The sequence below is a fragment of the Hemicordylus capensis genome, chromosome 2, assembly GCF_027244095.1.
Source record: "Hemicordylus capensis ecotype Gifberg chromosome 2, rHemCap1.1.pri, whole genome shotgun sequence".
In the NCBI taxonomy this organism is placed as follows: domain Eukaryota; kingdom Metazoa; phylum Chordata; class Lepidosauria; order Squamata; family Cordylidae; genus Hemicordylus; species Hemicordylus capensis.
This window is the reverse complement of record NC_069658.1, coordinates 67,908,739-67,933,872: the sequence shown is the minus strand read 5'-3', so window position 1 is coordinate 67,933,872 and position 25,134 is coordinate 67,908,739. Positions and strand designations below refer to the sequence as shown.

Below are 25,134 nucleotides of genomic sequence, written 5' to 3'. Positions count from 1 at the left end.
GAAAGAATCTTTTGACTTGTTCAGGGGTCTTTGAAGAGCTATTTTGTTTTTCTTCTGATTTTTATGAGTTATAGTGGTGTCTAAGTTTTGTTGCCCAAGTTGAGCAGTCTAATGTAATTTAAGCTACAATGTCATTTGGTGGGACATGATGTCTAAGCCAGTGGTTCACAACTTTTGCCATTGCGGGGACAGTTCATCCACATGGGACTACAGGAGACAAAAGGAGGGGGTGGGGAATACCCTGTCAATCTATTGACATCGCCAGGAATCTTAGTTGCTTCTCTCTTCCTTGTAACCATGATCCATGGTTTTGCACTTTCTTAAATGCAGTGATGATAAATCTCAGCAATTCTGAACAGTAGGCTGATTTGTTTGGGCTACGGCTCACTCCACTTCAGTTAAATGAACATCTGAAGCTGTTCCATAGTACCAAGGCAGTTCATTGGTCTGTCTTGGTATCTCAAATGACCTGTGGTCACTGTTCCATGGGGAGGGAGTATTTTTATTGAAAGATTGCTTGAACCCACAAATGGGTTGTGCTGCTGTGCTAGTGCCACAGGGACAGGCTCACAGCTGCTGCAAAATTCTCAAATAACTCAAAAAATTAAGTGTCGTCGTTGTTCATCATTCTCTTCACTCTTTCAACTTGTTTATGTGGGGCTTCAGGGGCAAAACAGTGGGTTGGGTGGCAGTGCCCCAAGGGTGGTGCATGCAGATTCCAAATAGGGCAAAGGGCTGATTTATTAGGAATTTTTGAGGTTTACGCGTCTTTAAGATTTCCCCCCATAGGGAATAATGGAGGCTTCAGCAGCCCCATAACTCCACCTGGGGGGTACTGGGGTGGCCCAGAGCAAGTAGTGGTGTAGTGCACAGAGGGTGCCAACCACCCTCCTGGATTGCTAACCCATTGGGGTACTGGGCTTTGTTGTTTCTGAGGTGTTGTGTTTAGATTTTCTGGTAGCAAATGAGATTTTTAATGAAAAACCATCTATCCACTCTCGTATGCTACTAGAGAATCTACTCTCAGAACACCTCTAGAACAATAAAACCCTGTTCTTCATGGGTTGGCAACCCATGTGGGTGGTTGGCACCCTATGTGCACTACACCACTACTTGCTCTGGGCCACCCCAGTGCCCCTCAAGTGGAGTTATGGGACTGCAGAAACCTCCATTATACCCTATGATGAAAATCTGAAAGATGCGTAACTTCATTAATTCTTTAAAAATCAGCCCTTTGCCAAATTCCTCTCAACAAATTGTGGCAGCTTCCTTGTACCAACTGGGCACTACCACCAACCACACTCCACTCTGGGCCACCCCTCCCCCACCCCCGATGTAAAGCTATACTTTTCCTGAAACCTCCATCATACCCTATGGGGAAAATCTGAAAGACGAGCAAACTTTAAAAATGCACCAAAAACCAGTAATTTGTCCAATTCCTTTGAAATTTTTGTGGTAGCTTCCACTCATTGGGCACTATAACCCCCACCCACTCTTTTGACCATGTGACCCATTTTTAAAATCTGCATTAATTCAGATTTGGATTAATTCGGATACAAAAGAAGCTAGAGCACAGCAATCGGTTACTGTCAAAGATTCCTGATTTTATATATTTGATGACATTTTAGATTTTATTTCCATTATTGTTTTCTCTTTTTATTGTGTATATTCTGTGTATATTGATATTTGATCTAAGATCGTAAATAAACAACAACAAAAACGGGTGATTCGGAAGGCTTAATTTGGACAAAATACAAAATGGGGTTGATTTGGACTTGGTACAAATCGAAACAGAAAAAATACAAAACGTGCAACCCTATTCACAAGCTTTGTAGGCTTCACACACTTTAGCTGGTTCAAAATCTCATCACCAAATGTTTTATAGCTGTTTCCCTCAGACACAAAGTAATCTTACGTATTTTTAACTAAAGGTTTATTTATAAGCAATTCCGTTTTCTCCATTCCCTCTCTTTTTCTTTCTGAGTCCACCTGTCCCCCCACTCTGCTCCAACACACACATACACTCTACAGGATCCCCACTGGGATAAACTTCTCAATAATACAACATTAGATTACTAGCTAGAATACAACAATTTCTTTGCATGCAAGTGTGTTGAGTGAGATAGGCAGTAGGAATGACCTCATCTGTAGCCAGGCAGACAAGAAAGGAGCAGAAAACTTTGAGCAAGTGGTGGCAAAAAGTGCTTGCTGCTTCGTTGTTTCATAGTTGCTCTAGGCTTGTGGTGTTGCTGGAACAAACTTAGTTTCAACTTAGATTGTGGGCTCACAAACTACCTTCAATCCTAGAGTTCAAATTTTGGCTTGATGTCCTGGAACAAATCTAGGTTTGTTGGCTGCCAGCATTAGTTCAGACAAGCAAACAAACCTAGGTTGAATGAAATGTATCCAGTTGCATGTTATATGAACCCATCCAGGGCTCATATTTCCTGTGTCCTAGGGTTGTTAGCAACTGTGGAAAGCAGGATCAGTATTCTAGTGATAATTCCTCAAAATAATTGAGGATTTCTCAAAATAATTGAAAAAAACACAAGGAAATGAGGATACATGTATCAGTATGTTTTATTTTTACATTCTCAGCTGGTGTAGGAAGCAGGGGCGTAGCAAGGTTGGAGTGGGCCCAGAGACAAAATTTTAAAATGCCCTCCGCCCCCCCCCCCCGAAGCTCAGCTTATGAAGTAAAGAAATCTTAAATGAGGCTGTATATATATGTGTGTGTGTATGTGTGTGTGTGTGTGTGTGTGTGTATGTATGTAATGTGCCACAACAGAACATCATCCTAAATTATTTTTAAAAATGTTTTGTAAATTGTGGACAATGCAAGTCATTTAATGGTACTAGAGAAAGACATGCTGTTCTGGTAGCTCCAGATCTTAACACTCACATCAATTTCGGAGGATGAATGCAACTGAAAGAAGCCTGGGAGGCTGCGCGGCTGGGGGAGTCAGTCATGTGACTTGCCTCGGGGGGGGCAGCAAGGCAGTGGGCCCCAAGACAACTGTCTCCCTTTTCCCTATTATAGTTACACCCCGGTAGGAAGTCACTCAACGTGGGATTACATCGCTCCACATGCTCCAGGAGGCAGGAAGTAAACTTAATTGAAGTGGGCGGATCCCCTCAGTTTACTTCCTGCCTGTGCTCCAGAGAGTCACACTTGCTTCAGCTCGTTCCTTTGTCTCTTGTTTGATTTCACTTTTCTATTTTAGTCTTTGTCTTTTCCCTTTGGTCCAGCCTACTCCCCGACTTCTTCACCTCCTGCCTTCTCTTTTTACCCCACTCTCCTATTGGCTCCCATCTCTCACTATTCAAAAAATAAATAAATTCTTATTTTATTTCTGTTTGTTCCCTCTTCTATTCTCTCACTGCCTCTCCTCCTCTGGAGTCTTCCCTGCTTCCAGTGCCCTCCACTTATTCTCCCATCGGCCGATGTTCGAAAAGAGAACCCCTGGCATCCTGGCCTTCAGGGAGGGACATGCCCGGCACCAGCTCTTCCCACCAAAACCATGGGAGAGCTGAAGACAAACTGCGACGATGGCAGCAGAAGAAGGGAGCCTTGCTGGCACCAGTGGACCACAGCAACTTACCTCCACCCTCGAAAATTGGCCTGGAGAGGAGCGCTGGGATTCCGGGCACAAATAACGCCACCGGACCTCCCACATGTTGGGGCAAAGGAAGAGGTATAGGAGGCACAGGCTCCTGGATCAGGGATGCCTGTTAGCTTCCCCGGAGGCTGCCAGAAGGTCCTCAGACGGGACCAACGAGAGGGAAATCATGGAGGCTTCTTCCCCTCCTCCACCCCTTCTTTCTCTGGCCTCCCAACACACCGAGGGGGGAGCTCCATCCCCAGCATGCAGGCTACTGCTTATAAAGCAGCAAGCTGGCTGGCCCCCTCAGAACCAGACGGACTCAGAGGGCAAAGAGCCGCAAAACACAGGGGGAACATACAGAGGCAATGCGGGAGCAGCAACAGCAACCCGGGAGCGCCACGCAGCAAGCAGTGGTGAGACCTGATCTTCCCCCTGGGGGGCAGGGATAAGGACTCCTATGTACTCTTGGAACCCCCAAATCATGGTTCCCCTCCTCAGGATGAGATGGCCAAGGGGGGGTGGTCTGGTGGACCCACCCAATCCTGCGGTCTTGAAGGGATGGATACAGGAGGCTGTCCAGCAATCCCTGGCTGCTGCCTTGAAGGGGCAGTAATCTTCCCACTCTTGCAAGAGGTCCAGGGACGCCTCCTCTTTCTCAGACTCGCAAGCAGCGGCTCCCTGTCTCAAGAAGCATAAAAGTTCAGGGGTCATACATAACCCTAAAAGGAGTAAGGAGGTTAGGTCATCCAAGGACTCCAGGGAGAATTCCCCTGACCATTTTAGCCCCCATGAGGGCAGAGTGGACCAGTTTCTGAGTCGTCGTCTGCAGAGGAAGGTGAGCTGCCAGAGGACCCTATTTCTAATATGTATAACCAGAGACTGTCCCTGATGGAGGACTTCCAGCCTCTTATCAACCAATCTGTAGCTGCGCTGGGTCTAAAACTGGCTCCTACTGACCAGGGCACAATGGTATCTAAGGGCTCGCTGGTTCTGCCTAAACTTTCAACCCCACAGACCAAGACAGTGATGCCAGAGGGTTGCACTAACACAATTAAGGAAGAGTGGACCTCCATTTCCACGTCTAAATGGGTCTCTGCGCTGGCTAATAGGCTTTATAACTTTGAAGAAGAGACATTAGATTTGCTCAAAGTACCCCTCACAGATGCATCATTTGGAGCACTCCTGTGGTGCAGTGGTCCCCAGAGATGGTGACTCTACACTCAAAGACCCGGCAGACAAGAAGGTGGAAGCTGCGCTGCGCAGGGCTCGCGAGTCCACAGCAATGGGCATTAGAACTGATACTACAGCTCCCCTGGTTTCCAGAGTGTCAGTGCTGTGGATAGACAAACTTCTTAATGATCCACCAACTGACCCGGCTAGGATGAGATGTAAGTTGCTCCGCCTGCAAAGAAAGGCAGCCTTCTCAGCGGATGCTACGCTGGACAGTGTTCGTTTCTCAGTCTGTGCGGTCAGCGCTGGCGTTCTGGCCAGAGGCAATATTTGGCTAAAATACTGGAAGGTGGACAACACGTCTAAAGCCAACCTGGCATCTGTACTCTACATGGGGGGTGGGGTGGAGTTCTTTGGTGATGAGGCCCTGAAGGATGTCTTAGTGAAAACTAAGGACAAGTGCAAAGCCTTACCATCCGCTCACAGGAGGGAGGACAAGGGTTTTTCTTGCAAGCCAGCGCAGCCATTCAGGGTCTTTAGGCCCCGGTTCTGGCAGAAGCAAACTTTCATACAGTTTACACCACAGTGGAGCAGGGCCAGGGGCCAGGGCAGATGGGTTCACTTCACAGAACTGTCAGTCTTTTGGGATCCAGGCTAGGGGCCCCAAGCAGTAGTTCTGACAATCAAAGCAACAAGGTGGGGGCCTGCCTGTTGGACTTCGGGCCCGCCTGGAAAGAATCCATTTCATACAGATGGGTTCTCTCCATTGTATGCCAGGGATACAGGATAGAGCTTTCCAGTCACCCAAGGGACAGGTTTTTGCTCACGCCAAGGTCAAAGAATATGGGAAAACACAAGGGGCTACTGCTAAGTAGAATCGACACTCTGCAATGTCCACTATCACTCCCAAATGCCGGCGTCTCAGAGTGGGTGTCAGATGGCTCTTGCCCTCATTTATCAGGAATCTGTGGTTGTGAAGTGCCAACATAGTTTTCTGTAGTGCTGCTTGGACTTCTCCCTCTGTACTTGCCCTGATGAGCAAGTAATCCAAGTAGCAATAAAGATGAACCCCCTGTCTCCTCAAGAGGGCTACCAGGGGAACCAGGACCTTTGTGAAGACCCGAGGTGCTGAGGATAGGTTATCCAGCATCTACTGGACATAGAAGCCATAGAGCAGGTTTCCCAGCCCCAAAAGGGCAAGGGAGTCTATTCAGTAATTTTCACGGTACCGAAGGAGGACGGATCGGCAAGGGCTGTCTTGAACCTAAAGCCAGTCAACAAGTATGTTGTCAGAAAGAAGTCCAGGATGGAGACTCTTTGGTCTATCTCAGAAGCCCTAAAGGCAGGGGATTACCTGGCATCAATAGACATTCAGGATGCCTACCTCCATATCCCCATTCACCCCGACAGTTGTCCACTACTCTGCTTCTGCTGCATGGAAATGCACTACCAGTACTGGGAACTGCCAGTCGGGCTATCCTCAGCACCTCGGGTCTTTATGAAGGTCCTGGTTCTGGCAACCAGGATTCCTGATAAACGAGGGCAAGAGCCATCTGACACCCACTCTGAGACCCCGGCATTTGGGAGTGATAGTGGACGATTCTACTTACCTCAGGACAAGATGGACATTATCACATCCCTGGCGAGGGCAGTGTTGGCAAAAGCTTCGGTGAGCATGCTTACTCTGGCAAGACTTTTGGGATTTATGGTGGCGGCCATGGACTCAGTGCCCTGGGCCAGGCTTCATCTGCGCCAACTGCAATGGGCTTTTCTCCCCTTTCAGCAAAGTATTGCTCTCAGACTTGACAAGCAGATAGCAGTTTCAGAACTGCTTCTAGAGTCGCTCTCCTGGTGGACCTTTTGAGAAAATCTCAGCAAGTGGAAGCCCTTTGTGGAACCGGACAGGGTGTTGGTGTTCATGGATGCCAGCCTGCTCGGTTGGGGGACTCACTGCCAGAACCGGAAAATGCAGGGTCATTGGGTGGAGGCGGAAACCTGTCACAGAATCAACTGATTGGAGCTTCGGGCCGTCTTCCTGGCCCTGAGGTGCTTCCACCCTCTAGTACAGGGCAAGAACGTGCTGGTATGCATGGACAATACTTCCACAAAGGAACACACAAACCAACAAGGGGGGATGAAGTCCAAGTCCCGTCATCAACAGGCAGTGGAGTTGCTGAATTGGGCAGAAATCCATCTGCAGTGTATTGTAGCCCATCATGTGAGCGGGGTGTCCAATTTACAGGTGGACTGGCTGAGCCACCAAGAGATTGATCCAGCGGAGTGAAGTCTGCATCCATAGGTGTTTGAGTGGCTGATGAAGCACCTGGTGGTCCCCTTTGATAGATCTATTCGCCTCCTCACAAAGCACCAAGCTGAGCAGATTCTTCTCATGGTTTGCTACACACGGGGTGGAAGCAACGGATGCTCTGTCAGTGCTGTGGCCACCATGTCTTCTGTACGCGTTTCCACCTGTACTGCTGCTTTCTCGTTGTCTACGGAAACTTTGAATGTCTCAGGCTGATACTGGTGACACCCTTCTGGCCCAGGAGACCGTGGTTCTTGGAGATCGTGGCATTAGCAGAAAGAGATCCGGTTTGTCTGCCAAGTTGGGCAGACCTGCTTTCTCAAGGCCCAATCTTCCATTTGGACCCTGCCTGGTTGCAGTTGACTGTGTGGAGGCTAAGAGGTTCCTCCTGAGAAAGGAGTGTCTGTTTTCAGGGGTAATAGACACCATTTTGGCTTCCAGGAAGGCTTCAACGAATTGGATCTACCAATAGTGTAGTTTCTTACGCTGGGCAGCTAGGAGTTCCCTGCAGCCGGACCGGTGCATGCTGTGCCATCTGCTAGATTTTCTACAAGAAGGCCTCTCGATGGGATTGAAGGCAAACACGCTTAAGTGTTAGGCGGCTTGCCTGGTGCAAATGTTTCTGCAACAGTGGTCTTACCAAGCTAAACACCTGCTGCTGCAAAAATTCCTGAGGGGGGCCGCTCAGCTCTCACTGCTGGTGAGTCATTGCTTTCAGTCATGGGGCCTGCATATCGTTCTTCGAGGATTGCAGTTCCCACTGTTCAAGCCCCTATGCTCCATACCGCTCAAGATCCCGAGCTGGAAGGGGTTTTTTCTCGTGGCAATAACATCGGCCAGAAGGGTGTCTGAGTTGCAGGCTCTCTCCATGAGAGAACTTGTGTATTTTCTCCGAGATCCTTCCTTCGTGCCCAAGGTCAATTCGCCATTCAGTCGGTCAGCTGACATTTACTTACCTTCTTTTTGTCCTGAGCCACGCAGACCTGCGGAAAAAGGAATGGCACAGGCTGGATGTGCGGAGAGCATTTAGGATATACTTGGACAGGACAGATAGTTTTCGTAAGACTGATGCATTGTTCATCTCCTTTCCGTCATCCAAGATGTGGATGAAGGCGTCAGCGGCCATGATAGCAGGTTGGGTTCGGGCCTGCATTGCTTCAGCATATGATTCCCAGCATCTTCCAGCACCAGGACATGTCATGGCCCACTCCATGAGGCCTGCGGCTACCTTGGCAGCATTGTCAACTCCGGCTTCTTTGGAAGAGATTTGTAAGGCGGCCACTTGGAAGTCTCCGTTCATGTTTTCCAAGCACTACAAGCTGGACGAGCATGCTATAGCCAGGGCGACATTTGGCCGTAGGGTTCCGCAACGGGTCCTTCCTGTGCAATAGATCCAGCCTGGGCTTGGTTCCCACCCGTGGTTGTATGCTGTGCTTTGTCCCACGTTGGGTGACTTCCTACACCAGTTGAGAAAGGAACATTGGTACTCACTGTGAAGGTTTCTTCATGCTGGTGTAGAAGAGGTCACCCAATGCCCACCTGGGATTGTATGGCGGCTGGATCTGCTGCCCTAGGGAGGGGGCATCTGGTCTCCTTCTTTGTTTCTGCTCATCTGTATTATCCATGTCTCGGTCATTTTTTTTCTGGGCATATGCTGTATTGGTCCGAGATCTTCACCTTGTTATGGCATTTATGTTAATGTTTTTTCTGAATCTAGAGCTGTTCAAGTAACTGAGAGTCTCCACCCACAGGGGTTGGGTTAAAAGATCTTCAATTAAGCTTACTTCCTGCCTCCTGAAGCACGTGGAGGGATGTAATCCCACGTTGGGTGACCTCTTCTACACCAGCAAAAAGAAACCTTCACGGTAAGTACCAATGTTCCTTTTTCAAAATGAAACAAAACCTTGGCAATAAATAGGCTGCTTACTAGCCACCACAAGTCATTAGTTCATAATACTGTTTTGTCTTTCCTACTTCCCCAAGTGGTAGGAAGTTCCAAGAAGCACTGGGAGAAGAAAGTATTTGAGATTTCAGTTTTTTAAACCTGCATATTTACTAACAAGCAGTAAATACATTATTTACTAACATATATATCCATAATTAGTTTTAGTAAATAGCATAAGTACATTTATTTTCTAATGTAAAAATTCAGCAAGGGAGAGTTGGTAAACATTCAGACAACTGGCTTCATAAAAAGCACAGTAATGGGTCCTTTTGGACTTTTATCTGAAGTTGTTCCATGAACAGAAGGCTCTTCTGTTCAGGCAAGGAGGGGCTATTATCACCAGTTCTCCCTGCTGCAGCCTCATGCCATGTAGCATCCTGTTCTGGAGGATCCCCCAAACCTCAGGAGTAGATTTGGAAGGAGTACAAGGGGCTTCAGAGGGATGAATAAATTGACTAAAATTGCTCCCCTCCACTACATAAATAGAAGTGCCTTCTGTTGGTTGAACAAGTTAGGATGCAACCCTTGAGAAAGTATGTCTTGAGCATTCTGGCTAAGGCAGCCAGTGAACAGTCAGCAATTCCCTGATCATAGTTTTCAACAATAGAGCTTTCCCTTCTTCCTGTCCAAGAAGGGAAAATTGTAGTAACTCAAAATGTTGCTCAGGTGACATGAACACAGTTCACACTCTGATGCACTGTTAATGGTATGCATTAGGGGGCAGTATTTGGAAGGAAATGTTTAAAATAGTACTAGTATTTAAAACCAGGTAACATGCATGGAGGGAGCTAGCGGTGTCCCGTGTTTGGCCACCGCCGTGGCCCCCTGCCTGCCCCCCCCCCCAGTGTCTGATGTCAGGTGCAGGGGACCGACTAACCACGGCCCCAAGTCATACATCAGGCACGTGGGTGTGGCCTCCAAAACAGGACCATGTGGCGCCCGTTTGGAAGCGAGATCAGCTCCGCTGCATTGGCAGTGAGTCTAGGAGTGTCTCTTCTTGCCTTTAAAAGGCAGGGAGAGTCTCTCTGGTTGTGCTGCCAATGCAGCGTGGGCTAATTTCAGTCCCAAATGGGGCCCTGGGGCCCTGTTAGGGAGCAAAATAATGCCCCCCATGTCTGATGACAGATGCGGGGAGCATGTCTGGGTCCGCGAGGCGCAGCAGCCCAGGTTCTTTGAACCCATTCACCCAATGGTGGCTCCACCCTTGCCTGGTAATCAATCACTCCTGGCTCTGAACTCACAGGCTATTAAATTAAACAGAAATTACTGTTTAATTTCTGCATATGTGACTTGTAGCTAGTTGTGAGAATTTGTGAGCCTTAAGTGCCTACTAGCATCCTTCTGGATTCCCATGTAGCCCTTTTATGTGTCTCAGACTCTCAGGGTCAAATCTACCCTGAGCTCCTTGGGTCTGGTTCCTCCAGCCCTGCTCACCTCTGAAAGCATACCTGCTGCTGAAGTTGCCTATATTCCTTTCCTTGATGGTTGCTTTCTTTGACTTAACTCAGTGGAAATGCTGCATTATTGTGAGAGGTTGCATCATTGAGAGGATGCCAGCCCCTCCCCCCATGGGAACTGCCACCATCAAGTCAAGTCTTTGCACCTCCATTCTGCTGCCACTATTTTATAAAGTCCAGCGGCATCTCTGCCACAATGCTGTTCTCTGCATTCACAGGAAACTCAATCCTGTTTCTGCTTTCCACCTGTCACTGGTGAGTGTCCCCTGGGCATCTTGCAGGCATGCCACAAGCCAGCTACAAAGCTTCACACAGCAATGCCTCCCCCATCTGTCCCTGAGCTCCAACTTCATCCCCATTAGCACAATTAATGCCAAATAGGGATGTGCAGGAAACATTGTGGGGTTTTTTGAGTATGAAACAAAACACAGATGGCCAAAACATTTCATCAGAACAGTGGTCAAACCGGTTGTTTCAGCTGAATAAAACTCAAAATGTTTTGAGTGTTTCGGCCATCGGGAACAATGGGGGAACTCAAACCATGCCAGTGTTCCCCATGGATAGCTCCTAGGGACACCTGAGTGGGTTGTGTGGTAGGGCATGATGGGTTCTACCTACCACCCAACCCACAAAAGAAAGGGGCAAGCAGGCGATTAACACATTTAACCTTTCCCCAAATCCCCATAGGATCCTACGCACAGGCACAGTTAGGCACGGACCTTGGGGACCAGGTCTGTGGCCTCTTGATGAGCCTCCACATGATCTGGGGGGCCTCGCTAGAGCCCCGCTGCTGCTGGACAGTGCAGCCATCACGCTGCGCCAGCCGCTGCCCCACCGCATCCATATTTCCTATCTTGGTTGGGGGATGGGGGTGAGCCAAGCGGAGCAGGCCACCCCCCCTCCATGGCGGCAGCGGCGCGCCGGATTCTCCCCACTCCCTGGCCAGCATGCAGGCTTCTCTCTGACCAGTTTGAGTATGGCGAGTGTTGCATGCCATGATGTAACAGCATACAACGCTCTCCATACTCAAACTGCACAGGCACGCCAGCCAGAGAGAAGCCCGCATGCTGCCCGGGGAGTGGGGAGAACTCCACATGCCACTGCTGCCATGGGAGGTAGCCTGCTCCTCTTGGCTCACTTCCCACGCAGCCCAACCCCCAGCGGTGGATAGGAACTATTGGTAAGGTGGGGCGGCGGTGGGCACAGGGCTGCAATACAGTGGTGGGGCTCTGGCGAGGCCCCCCAGATCGTTTGGAAGCCCCTTAGGAGGCAGGAGCAGCACCAGGGTGAGGTATCTTTAAAAAATTGAGGGGGGGGGGGGCTCGCTGCAGTGCGGGGGGGGGGGGCCTCTGAAGCCCTATAGGTCTGGGCTGATTTTGGACCCAGGTGAGCCACTGATCCTATGGGCATTTGGGGGCAAGATTAAACATTTGTTTAAAATCTCCTGTTTGCCCACAAACCACTTTGGTGTCCCTATGAGCTACTCATGGGGAACAATGGGGAATTTTGAGTTTCCCCATTGTTTCCTATGGCCGGAACAAGTTGCACTCAGAGCGCACACACAACTTGCATTGCAATTGATCCCTGCTAACTTGGCAGAGAGGCACCTTTTAATGTGATTCTCTTTATTTAGCAGGGGGAAAGTAACTGGCCCTATCCACCCCAAGTACAGTACCTCCAATGACTGTTGCTGGTGTCTATTTTATGTTTCTTTTTAGATTGTGAGCCCTTTGGGTACAGGGATCCATCTTATTTACTTGTTATTTCTCTGTGTAAACCGCCCTGAGCCATTTTTGGAAGGGTGGTATAGAAATCGAGGAATTATTATTATTATTATTATTATTATTATTATTAATAATAATAATAATAATAATAATAATATGCAATGGATTTTGCAACCCTGCCTTGAAAAACACTGCAGAAGCACACAGTAAAAGGGAATCTGTCCCTCCTAACACAGAACACACATTTCAAACATAATCCAAAAATGGCCAAAAAGGATCACTGACCCAGAATCTACTGCCAGCCACAGTGCCTGTGCCGCAGTAAAATCATTGGCACAAGTTGCTCTCTCTCTCTCTCTCTCACACACACACACACACACACACACACACACACACACACACTTATGACTCCTTACTGCCTAGCATTGTACAGCAGCACCCTTAGCAGTAGGGCTAGCCATAAGCTCGACTAGAGCAACTTCAGCCACATTTTGATGGCGTACACGTTGCAATGTGGGTTTCAGAACAGTGATTGAAGCACAAGTTAGTCTCAAGGCTAGGCATGGAGCTTATCAGAGCAATCACCAAAATATATTTTATACACACAAAGAGCTGCCACTGTCCATTTTTTGCCACAACACTGTCTCACAAAAAAACCAAACCACAACTCAAGGAAGGCAGGCACCCAAATTCTTCCTTTTTTTCAGTCTGAGATTCAGTAAAACCAGAGTTATAGCAACAATATCACAGTATATTATACTCAGTCCTGAAAAACACACACCACAAAATCAAACCTCTCTTCCTCCTCTCCTGATATATCCTCTTTAAGAGAGTCAAACTATAAGGACTCTCTCTGCCTCCCAGTTCCTTTGAATACATTTTGAAATTCCCTTCTCCCTCCCCCCAGCCAATGGAGGCACAGTTACCCATGACAACACTTGATTTGTATAACAAGCAAACGAAGAAGCAAAGAGATCACAAGCCAATCAGAAGCCAGTGCCAGAAAACCAATCGGCAAGTGGAAAACCCTTCCAAAATGTAGCTCAAAGCATCAAAATGTTTCAAATCAAATAAGGGTAATTTTGTTCTGATCTTGAAACAGGACCTTTATTTAAAGGGTGTTTTGTTTCAAGCTCAAAACAGTCCATTTAGCATAACAATATTTTGACATCAAACATTTTGCACATCCCTAGTGCCAAATAGTATGCTTTCGCATTTGCTTTGTACATATTACAATTTCCCTCCTTTCTTTTCAAAAATCCTTTGTTTCTGATTCTGTTTACTTCTCTGGAGTAGTCTAAGGTAATATTTCACTCTTAGGAACTGATCCAGAAGATTATTCATTACTGCAGGATTAGTGCTAATAATCCTGGAGTCTGTCTGCCAGGTGGATAGTTGCCTGCTCTCCTCAGTAGTAGAATTAGCTATGTAGGGGGGGAAAGCTTCCTCTAATAACAAAGGAATTCCCCTTAGCTTCAGACTGTAGTCTCCTGAGCAAGTTGGTGTTTTGAGCCACGTGTGCATAGGCCACAGCTCCCAGCAAGCATGGTTACAGATGTAAGAACCATTAGAGTAGAGAGAATTTCTGTGATATTTGCAATACCAAATATGTTTATTACAAAAGCATCATTAACTGTATAGAGAATTCATATCATTTCTTCCTCTTTTTAGAGGCTGCTGAAGAACCCTGTGTTCATGAGTCTTATAATAGCTGCTTCATTAGAAAGTATACAAGTCACTGGCTTTGCAACTTTCTTGCCCAAATATATAGAACATCAGTTTGGATATTCAGCTAGTTATTCAGCTACTTTAGCAGGTATTTATTTAGTTATTTTACAAAAATATATCTAGTTTGTTACTTGTATTTAATAACATGAATAAGGTAAAACTGAATTGGGAATATCAGATTTCTTGAGCATTTGTTCATAGAAAGGTAGCTAGAATATTTAAAGTAAGTGAGCCGTTTCTGTTAGACGATCTGTTTCTGTTAGATGGGCAGGTGGATCGCCCACTCAGACAATTACTGGCTGCTGCCGGTAGCTCGGAGGGTTGGGATGCCGGGATGCGTTGCTGGAACTCCATGCTGCACCATGTGAATGCACAGTGCATTATGGGCATCCCCCCTCCCCGGAACCGGCCCGGAGCCCCACAGCCTGCCAGCGCAGCTGTGGCTGGCAGACTAATATAAAAATGGGATTAAGAGAGCGCTTGCTTTCTTAACCCCATTTAAGAGGGTGGCTTCGAAGGGTTTGCTGCTGAGGCGCCACTGGGATTGGGCACAATCCCGGTGGTTCTCACACATAGGCAAAACTGGGCTTGGCTTCGTTAGCCCATTTTTGCCTGCACGTGAGAACAGCCTCCGTGAATAGTAAGATTCACACTTACCTAACCACACTTCTTAGGAAACAAGTTCCATTGGTCTCATACTTTTTTTTTTTAGTAAACTTGCCTATGTGCTGCACATACCAGGACCACTGGGTGGTTTATTTATTTGTTTGAGTTGAGTACTGCTCTTTTTAGAGGCTTGTTGTATATTTTCCCAAACCAACTAACAAAATCAGTTTAAGAGCATAAAACACAAACATCAACAACATATTCATCAACACAAAAAAGCATCAACAAAAAACCCATCAGCAATATATTCCCATAATAATTAATAGACAAAAAGTCTTGCCAGATTAAAATAGCTTCTGGAGAGTCCTGTCCAGGTGTTATACCAAGCTTGGAAGCCTCACCTGGGTATAAGAGCACATATCTGAAGTAAATGCTGTACTCGGGGCAGATCCTCTCACCATCATTAGGAATGCTGGGCACCCAGCGTTTCTAGCTGTGAGGGCTTAGCCTAACCATTCACTGCCACTAAAAAGATGGTTAAACCTGCATTACTGCTTAGGCTTACAGTCATTAACCCTCTGTCTGTGAAAAACAAGACCAAAACTTAGTAGAGTGGTAAAAGGGGCAGGAAGGCATGAGGTGGGACTAAAATAACTGATAGAAACCCCATAAAATATATTAAACACAAGAACAGGTTTACTTGTGATTGAAAGGTTTCAGGAATGCAAAAATTAAATATAGGTACAGTAGATTCCTGTAGTAGACTGGCAAGAGTACAAAAATTAAAAAATACAAACAAGCAAATTTGCTAGCTTTCTGTCACAAGGCCTAGCAGGCTTCAGTAAGACCAGCTCCCTCAGTGTTAACTTCCCTAGCAGTTTCAGCCTGATCTTTATTCTGATAGTGTTCTAGCCTTCGAGCTCACACAACGCTCGGCAGCAAACAGTCTAACAGAGCTCTTCTCTCCCACAGCTCTCCTCTCACTCTCCTCCCCCCGCCCCGGGTAATACTGTCTCCCTTTTATTCAATTCTAAAGAGATACCTTGGCCGATGAGAGCGTTTGTTACCTCAGGTAGCTAGAACCTTCTTTCTCTGCCTGGAGACAACCAATAGTAACAATTTACAACTTTTCCTCCAAAACTCTGCAGCTGCAAACTTTCCCCTCAGAGCTGCTTGTCAGAGGTAGCAACATTTTTAACCCTTACAGAGTGGACACAGAACATGACAAGTACAGTTATCCCTCACCAATTGTGAGGGCTCCGTTCCGGCAAAACCCCACAGTTGGCAAATGCACGGTTGGTCTAAGGGAAGTGGGGTTAGGGGAACTGTGATGAAAGAAAGAAAGATGCTAAAAAAAAAAAATTGGCAACAATTCGCCCAAATACCTTAATATCACCAGTGAGCACTCAAGACTACAGAATGAATGAAGTTGTGGGGCTCTTCCCAAGCTGGCTCTAAATACTTGCAGGTCAAGCTTTAGAAGCATGCCGACTTTTTCAGGCCTTGCTTTTGTGGCTTTCTAGACTTGTTCAGGAACTTGCCTACCAATCCATCAGTATTCTACTTCAGATCTCCCAATTGGCTTCCTTCTCTGCATCCTCATCTTAATCCCTGCTCCCTCTGGTCATACTTCTTGATTCAACTCTGGCCTGCAAGCAAGTTTATCTTGGAATTGATCTGTGGATCTGCTCCAGTAATCTGGTCCCCATCCTTCTGTAACTCACAACTTCAGCTCTCCACGAACAAATTTGCTTATGGCCCAGCATTAATTTCCTAAATACACCTCATGTTTTCCACAATATTTTAAAGATATAACACCACAAACTGGGCTGCTTGTTCAGTCAGTAAAGCTTTGCACATCTCCAGTTTGAACATACATATAGTGCAGGGCAATAACTACAATTGAACAAGGTGGGGAACAAAATATCCCTGAGCCCCCAAAGGAAGGAAGCCCCTGCTGGCTGGGTGACAGCTTGCTCTTTGCTCTTTTCCTCCCACTTCTCTGACAAAGAAGATGGGGAGGTGGAGCGGGGAGGCCCATTTTCACTTTTTGTCCTAGGGCCCACTCCAGCCTTGCTACATTCCTGATATGGTGAGCAAACTGACAGTGTGTGTTGGACTTGTGAGAAAATCCACACATTGGCGTAAAACCTGTTTTGACCTTTGTATGGTTCTGTCAATTGATCTTAAGGGTTTTCAGCTGCAGACTTAATGGCTGACATCCAGAGTAATGAAGCACTGATGCTGTTGAAAAGTTCAACTAACTCGGCTATATTTCTGGCTCAGCAGTGGGGGCAAATTTCAGCAAACTTCCCTTCTCCAGGAAGTACTGTGTGTTGCCTTCAGGGACATATTATCAGGTGACAAAGAGGGCTTTTTTGGGCAAGAGGAGGGAGTTGAAATTCCAGCACCCGCCCACAAAGTCTCACACTTGCACCCACACCAGTACCAGTGCAGCCTTAGTCTGGAACTCATTAGAAGCACTGGTGATTTGTTGGCCCCTATGGCTTTAAAAAAATTCCCTGATCAGAGCTTAAATACATTAAAAGAAGAGAATGTCTCTTACGTTGGCCATGAACAATTGTACAACTAATCATATGAACCTTTAGTTAGACCCTACTAGGTAATGGTTATTGAATGAACTCTTTGGGGGGGGGGAACTCCGCCTATGTAGTTAGTGCTCTGATTGCCCGCCCCTAAGATCTCTGGTTATTGCCTGTTTTTAGGAGAGTTGTCAACCCCCAGCAGTTGTCTGCTAGCAAGCCAGTTAACAGTTGCTCTCTACTCTGTGATACAGGAAACAGTGATGGTGGTAGTGAATGAGATAGCATACCAGCAAGAGGGGAAGTGCAGATGTGACTATATACCTAACCTCTGGCTTTTTTCTGTGTGACATCTGATTCACATATACACAATTCCATTAAATAATCCATTGGAACATAGGAAGCTACCTTATACCGAATCAGACCATTGATCTCTCTAGCTCAGTAGTGTCTACTCTGAGTGCTAAAATTTCTGTGGGATTTCAGACTGGTCTTTCCCTACCTGAAAATTCAAAGTATTGAGCTTGGGACTTTCTATGTGCAAGGCATGTGCTCTGTATTGCTTAGAAACCAAACTGTGCAAACTTGCTAGTGATATCCAGGAAAAGCAGACCTGTAAAGCATGTGGAAGTAAAAATTAAATTGTTTGAGACAAATATGTAAACTGTTAAAGATGGTTTTAATAATTATTTAGAGATAACATGCAAAATACCCTTAAAAGTAACAGGCTTTCACTTTACATATTTTCTTTGACTATTTATTTGATAACTGTTGTTGCCTTGTTTTCTTCTAGGGCTTGTATTAGTTCCAGGATCATCAATAGGCCTAATGATAAGTGGAACCTTGGTTTCCAAGCTTGAATTGAGTTGCAAAAATGTAATTAAGTTTATTATCGCTAATTGTTCAGTGGCACTTTTACTAAATATGGTGTTTCTGTTTGCTAAATGTGGAAATGAACCCTTTGCAGGTGTATCTGAAACATATAATGGGTAAGTAAAATTTAAAACATGATTTCCCTTATTAAGTAATGTTCATAGTAATAATATTTCTAAGGTATTTGGTTCTTTACAGAGTATCATAAGCAAAAGACCACCATGCAGTATGATGCATTACATATTGCATTACAGTATGATTCTGTACACTAAGGAAGGCAAGAGGGGAGAGAAGTAAGAGACAAAGGTAACAAAAAAGAGCTGAGAGATTCTTTGGAATGATAAGAGTAAATAGGGATGGATCTGAACAGACGCACTTGCATAAACGAGGCTTCATTTGAGATGGAGATGAGAATGGGTTAGATCAGAGGTTTCCAACCTATTTAAACATGTGTATATTTTCTGTTACAAATCTTCAGCTCAGGTACCACACAGAGATTTTTAGTGTGTGGAGAAGGGGTGGAGGCACAAGGGCTCTGAGTACCCTTAGGTGTACTAGTTAGTACCCCCTGTTGCAACCCCCTGTGCTAGATCAAAAGCTTCATGGAACATTTTAATTTTGGGGAAGGATTTGAAGGAGGAAAGAGAAGTGGCACCACATACGTGCTCTAGGAAGCAGGAGGAATAAGAGACAGCAAAAGAGAATGGTGGAGTCATTTAAAGCGAGCAGGACAGTTGAGGATACTGGAGTTGGAGGAACAAAAGACAAAGGCATGGTTATATTGAGAAACAATAGGAGGAACCAGACTGAGGAAAGCTTTAAATGTAAGAAGTAGAACTTTGTACTGGATGGAGGAAGGGATGGGAAATTAGAAAACTGTTTTATGTACATACAAAATGTTTGTGATCAGTGTTCCCTGTAAGAGGGATTCCCTGATGTTGTTGACTACAATTTCCATAACCCCCAGGCAGATGTCACTGCAGCTGGGGATTATGGGAATTGTAGTCAACAACATCTGGGTATCCCTCTTACAGGGAACACAGTTTGTGATATCTTAAAATTTAAGCAAAACTCTCACTTATTTCCCATAGTTAAGTATACTTGCTTAGTAAGTCCTTCTTACTGCTTTATATTCTAAACATTTCTGTAATTTGATGATCTTCCCATGGCAGTTCTCTTTCCTTTGGGAATAACACAGCAAGAATGGGTCATACCATTATCAGGGGCGTAACTACAAGGGGAGGCGGCTGCCTGGGGGCCCCCACACCTCGAGGGGCCCCCCAGAGGCAAGTCACATGACTATATATTGTGAAACGTGTGTGTTTGTCTTAGCGAGGGGCCCATTTTAAAATTTTGTCTCTGGGCCCACTCCAGCCTTGTTACGCCCCTGACCATTATGGAAAAGTAATGCCCTTGACATTACTTTCCAATAATTATTTCTGTACTCCAAGTGTTTGCTGCAACATATCTAGGGCTTTTCTTGCTTGTTATGTCCCCTTTTCATTATTGTAGCATCTCAGAGATAGCCCAAAATATTTTGGTGTCTTATCCAAATTATGCCAACATAGTAGTAAAATTGTAATAATGGGATGTCCAGCTATTGGTATTTGTGAAAGAGATGGTGGTTTTGTCCCTTCTGAAAAAGCCAGGACTTGATCCAGAGGACTTCAGTAATTTTAGCCCAGTGGCCAATATACCATTCTTGGACAAGGTGACTGAGTGGTAGTTGCTAGTTAACTCCAGGCACTCCTGGGTATTTATTATCTTGACCCATTTCAATCAGGTTTCAGGCCTGATTTTGGTATGGAGACTGCCGTGGTCAACCTGTGGGATGACTTTTGATGTGACAAAGGTAGGGAAGTGCATCACTCTTAGTTATCTCGGACCTCTCAGTGGCTTTTGATGCCTTTTGACCATAGTATTCTTCTATGAAGATTGTGTGAACTGGGAGTTGGAGGCACTGCTTTACGCTGGTTCTGCTCAGCCTGCTCCTTGAAGAGGATGATCTCAACACATTGGTGCATCTGTTGGCAACCCCCAGGCGGGACTACTGCATGCATTCCATGTAGGGATGCCTTTGTACTTAATTCAGAAACTTCAGTTTGTCCAAAATGTGGTAGCCAGATTGGTCTCTGGGGTAGCTTGGGTAGACCACGTTATTCATGTTCTTAAATAGTTGCACTGACTGCCAGTATGTTTTTAGGCAAAATATAAAGTGCTTGTTATTGCTCTTAAAGCCCTGGATGGCTTAGGCCTGGGTTACCTGAGATTGCACCTTTCTCTGTAAAATCCTAACCATGCATTAAGATCATCCGGAGAAGTCTGTCCTCAAATTCCACCAGTTCATCTGGTGGCAGCTTGGGATTGAGCTTTCTCAGTTGTCACCCCTAGTTTGTGGAACATGCTCCGCATAAGATGTTTATCATTTTTGGAGGCCTTGAAGAGATCCGTAAAGATCAATTTTTTCAGCCTGGCTTTGAATAATATTTAACTGGTTTTAAATGGTCTTAAAATGAGTTTTGTGTTAATATTTTAACTTTTAAATTGTATGCTGGAATTTTAAATGGTTTACATTTTTAATGAAAACTTCCCTGAGCCACTATAGAATGGGTGGTATATAAATTAAACAAATAAGTGGATGACCATCTCCAGAAGGTGGTGCTGGGAGACTATTGTTCTGCATTGTTGAAATTTTGGGGCTCCTTGGGATTCTGTTTCCCCCCCTCCCCCGCATGCTTTTCAACATCTATATGAAACTTCTGGGAGAGGTTGTTCAGGGGGAAGGAGTGCCTGATGACACTCAGCTTTATCTCTTCTTCTCATCAAATGCAGGTGAGTTGGTGGCTGTCCTGAACCATTGCTTGGACTTGGTAATGGGTTGGATGAGGGCCAACAAACTGCAGCTCCATCCAGACAAGATGGAAGTGCTGTTAATAGGTGGTTGGTAGGTGTCTGGTTAGGTGATGCTCAACTTGCTCTAGACGGAATTGCACTTCTTCTGAAGGAGCAGGTTCATAGTTTGGAGTCCTTATAAATCCATCTCTGTCACTTGAGGCTCAAGTAGCCTCAGAGGCACAGAGTGCTTTTTGTCAGCTGCAGATTAACCCTATCTGGACAGAGATAATTTGACAAAAGTCATCCATGCACTGGTAACCTTCTGCCTGGATTATTGCAATACATTGTACATGGGACTACATTTGAAGACATCCTGTACACTTCAGTTGGTGCAGAACAGTGCAGCTAGGCTGCTTGCTGGGACTGGTTACCAGTCTGTTTCTGGGCCCCATTCAGAATGCTGGTGTTGACCTATAAAGCTCTAAACAGCTTAGGACCAGTCTATCTGAAGGAGCTGCTCCCTTGACACATACCTGCCTCATCCTTAAAATAATCTTTGGAGCCTTTTCAGTGGTGGCCCTCCATCTATGGAATACCCGCTCTAGAGAGACCAGAAGGTTACAAGTTCGATCCTGACCAGGGGCTCACGGTTGACTCAGCCTTCCATTCTTCCGAGGTCGGTAAAATGAGTACCCAGAATGTTGGGGGCAATATGCTAAATCATTGTAAACCGCTTAGAGAGCTCCGGCTAAAGAGCGGTATATAAATGTAAGTGCTATTGCTAGTTGTAAGGAACAGATATAATCAATACAGTAATGGTTTAAAATATATTGGCAATTTAAAACATATTGTTGGGAGTTCAGATATTATCTAATTTTGAAACTTTGAAATTACTTACTATCTAGACTATGTGGGTGATACCACTGTCTGGAAGATGCTATTGAACATCTGTCTGGCCTCTAAGCTATTTCAAAAGAGGCCGACACAAGTATATGGCCTGACGTCCATACAACAGCTGATGATGATCTGATAGCAGGAAAGGGTGAAAACCTAGAGAAAGAGTGGCAAGATTGTGATCTCAAACTAATAGCATTTATGAAGAGATGTAAAGAGGAGAAGAATATCAACTTGAATCAGGACAAATGCATACTGAGTGTCAGTGAAGTATACCTTGAACATTTACTGACCTTGCGGGGCATGAAGGTAGTCCCAGAACAAGTAAGAGTTCTTCCAGACATACTAAGACCCTATCTAGGGAGTCCTGAGATTTCTGGGGATGGCCAACCACTTTTATTAACATTTCTCAGCAAACTGAGATCATGAACCATTTTCTCATTCCTTTTTCTGTGTAAACCATTTCATGGACTACTTTTTTTAAAAAATGAAAAGCAGTATATAAATACTTGTAATCATCGCTCCAGAAAGACCTTGGGTAAAAAGAGGTCTGGACGGACAAGGAATATGCCATCGCTGGATAGACAATGAATATGTGACCATTGTTCATTTCTTTTCCAGTTTTGGAGTCCCTTATATTTCAGCCAAAACAGTCATACATAAGATAAAAGCACATTTTGCATGCTATGTGATATCAAACAGTGAGTATTAGGATTACAGGCCTCAGTTCATTGTGATGGAATTCTGGAAATTCATCAAGAATTGAGATGTTGATATCACTGAATCATCTGGATATTCTCAATATAATACCAGGATAGAATCAGCAGTGGAAGCAGCTAAGAAACTCTTAAGAAAAGCCAAAACTCCAGGTGCAGATCCATATCAAGCACTATTTCAGTGCCTGACATCAAGCCCAGCACAAATGTTAATGAGTAGACAAACTAATATACTTTTAACAAGTGAGAGGCCATTACAGCCAGGATTCACAGGGGCACCCTTTGGTGAACTAAGGAGACAGCAGCAACAGAAACAAGTTCTGTACTACAACTGATTGACCAGAGATCCAGACCCAGAGCCAAGGGATGCAGTGAGGGTGCTCTCTCTAACAAAACAGAACAATCTGGCAAAAGGCAACAGTAATGCAACAAGGAAACCAATGATTATATAAGGTGCAGATGAACAGTGGATAAATGCTGACATGTAATAAAAGTTATGTCATAGATAAAGGGCAAGACAGTAAGCAACACATGTGGACTCAGTATGAGCATACAAAGATGGAATCTTTGTCACATGCAGAGACACACCAGAGAGTAGACGGGAGAAAGAAATGACACACTTTAAGATAGGAGTGGAACAAAATAAAGGGGGGGAGGGAATGAGGAAGATCTGATTGATATCCATGAACCTAGGTGGCGCAATGGGGAAATGCTTGACTGACAAGTAGAAGGTTGCCAGTTTTAATCCCTGCTGGTACTATATCGGGCAGCAGCAATATAGGAAGAGGCTGAAAGGCATCATCTCATACTGCACAGGAGGAGGCAATGGTACACCCCCCCGCAATATTCTATCAAAGAAAACCACAGGGCTCTGTGGGCGCCAGGAGTCGAAATCAACTTGACAGCACACTTTACTACACATGAAGTCCATAAATGATTAAGATACCTGCATACCTCAAACACTATAAGGCTATTTTCATGAGCAGCATAGGGCAGCCCAGCCTGCATTAGGCTGCTCATTTGGAGTGCTGGGATCGCTCCCCATCCTGGCACTCCTAACCTGCCTAACCCTACTTGTTGCCCCAGCCTTTAGCCAGGGTTAAGTGTACGAGCATGCCCTTAACCCTGGCACTGGTGTTGTGTGTATGCCTGGGCTGCACGCAGCATAGGCATACACCAAGCCAGTCAGCAAGGGTGCCTGGCTGAGGGAGGATCTCTCAATGCACCATGCTCCTGGCATAGTGCATTGAGCAATGCCGGAGGACTTCCTCCTCTTGTTCCCTGCTCTGCTGCTTGTCACAGTGCCACTCATGTGCCACGGTGAGTGGTGGAGGGAATTGGGGAGGGAGATTGTGTGTGGGAAGGCAAGCAGGAGCCTGCGTCCCTGCTCGCCCTCCCACCGCCCAGTGGTGATTCTGTCATGTGCACAACCTCTGTTTGTGATCATTTCCTTTCCTTTTTTAAGGGATGTAGCAAAATGAAAAAGCCACTAGATAAAATATGGTTGGGTTGTATTTCCTTGGAAGAACCGGGAATTAATTAAAAGCAACACCACTTTCTCTGGCCTCATGAGAGACCATGAACCAAGAAATCTCTGTAAAACCTTTATGTAACTAAGTTCTATTTATGTAAAGGTTTTAGCCATCTTTCTTCGTATTTGACCTTTCAGTTTTAGGCTTTGTGAGGCAAAGGTTTTGTTTGATGGTGTGAGCATTCCTATAATCTTGAAATAGTTATGTTGAATCTACTGTACTTCATTGAGTTCATTCACACAGCCAAAACAAGTTTTGTCCTACTCAGTTTTTGGTTGTGTGAAAGACTTCATTGTGTGTTTAATACAATATAAACATTCCTGGTTATGGGCTCAGTCATGTGTGCATATCTGTCTTGAGTTTTTTTGTATGGTTGTCAGCAAATACTTTAAAACAACTTGAACTCAATATCTTAAATGCATTTTTTGCTTTGAGAAAAATTGGTCTAGTCAGGGAATATAGTGACGACAAATGTATTCTAACCTTTTAAAAATATGTAATATCTTAATGTAAGTCTACCGAGAGCTCTGCTTTACAGAAAACTCTGATAATAATGATGTGAAAATAGCCCACATGGGGCTTTTAGCCAATACCACCATTTTGATGGCAAATCCTAAGTATGGTGAATGGTTAAGCTCATAAAATCTGCCAGATCATGTGTTTGATTTAAAATTAAATAAAGAAATTAATGGTGGGGGGAGGATATATCCTTTCCCCCACCATCTGAAAACAACAGCACTGAATGCTGACACACAGTACTGTAATAGAAAATATTTCATCATTGTGAATTTTATACAGCAGAAGAATAGCAATTAGTTGCAAAGTTTCTGGACTTTGATATAGAGGAACTGCTATCAATATGTGCCCTGCTCCAGTAAGAGCAATACATGCTCAGATCCACAGATAGGCCATACTGTATGTTAAGTGGCTGTTATGGGAGGAGAAATCCCATACATCTAAGACAGGTCAGCCATATGAGACAATGGCCTCAGATGGTGAGTGCAGCCTGGGGTGGTGAGTGTGGACACCTCACCCCCCCCACAGGTATTATCACACCTGCCTGTTATCACCATTCCCACCTCCTTTGGCTTTGTGCTCCTTTGCTGCCATTGCCCACACAGCTGTGCTTCACACATACACCCCCACCATACTACCCTACCACTCATGTCCCTTGCGGACCCAGCCCACCATTTTGATATTA

The 25,134-nt window shown here is 45.3% G+C and overlaps 1 protein-coding gene across 8 annotated transcripts in view; it reads left to right on the top strand.

Moving 5' to 3' along the window:
- The window catches only part of LOC128348306 (solute carrier organic anion transporter family member 4C1-like), a 61,847-nt gene that overhangs the window by 25,276 nt on the left and 11,437 nt on the right, over window positions 1–25,134 (top strand). For 7 of the 8 annotated variants that reach the window (XR_008318067.1, XM_053304157.1, XM_053304156.1 and 4 more), the window contains 2 exons: window positions 13,878–14,022; window positions 17,877–18,072. Coding sequence is in view for 7 of the 8 variants with exons in the window: in XM_053304157.1 (XP_053160132.1) it covers window positions 13,878–14,022; window positions 17,877–18,072 (341 nt within the window). In the remaining variant the exon portion in view is untranslated. The remainder of the gene's footprint in view (window positions 1–13,877; window positions 14,023–17,876; window positions 18,073–25,134) is intronic. The other variant, XM_053304162.1, reaches the window with a different exon arrangement.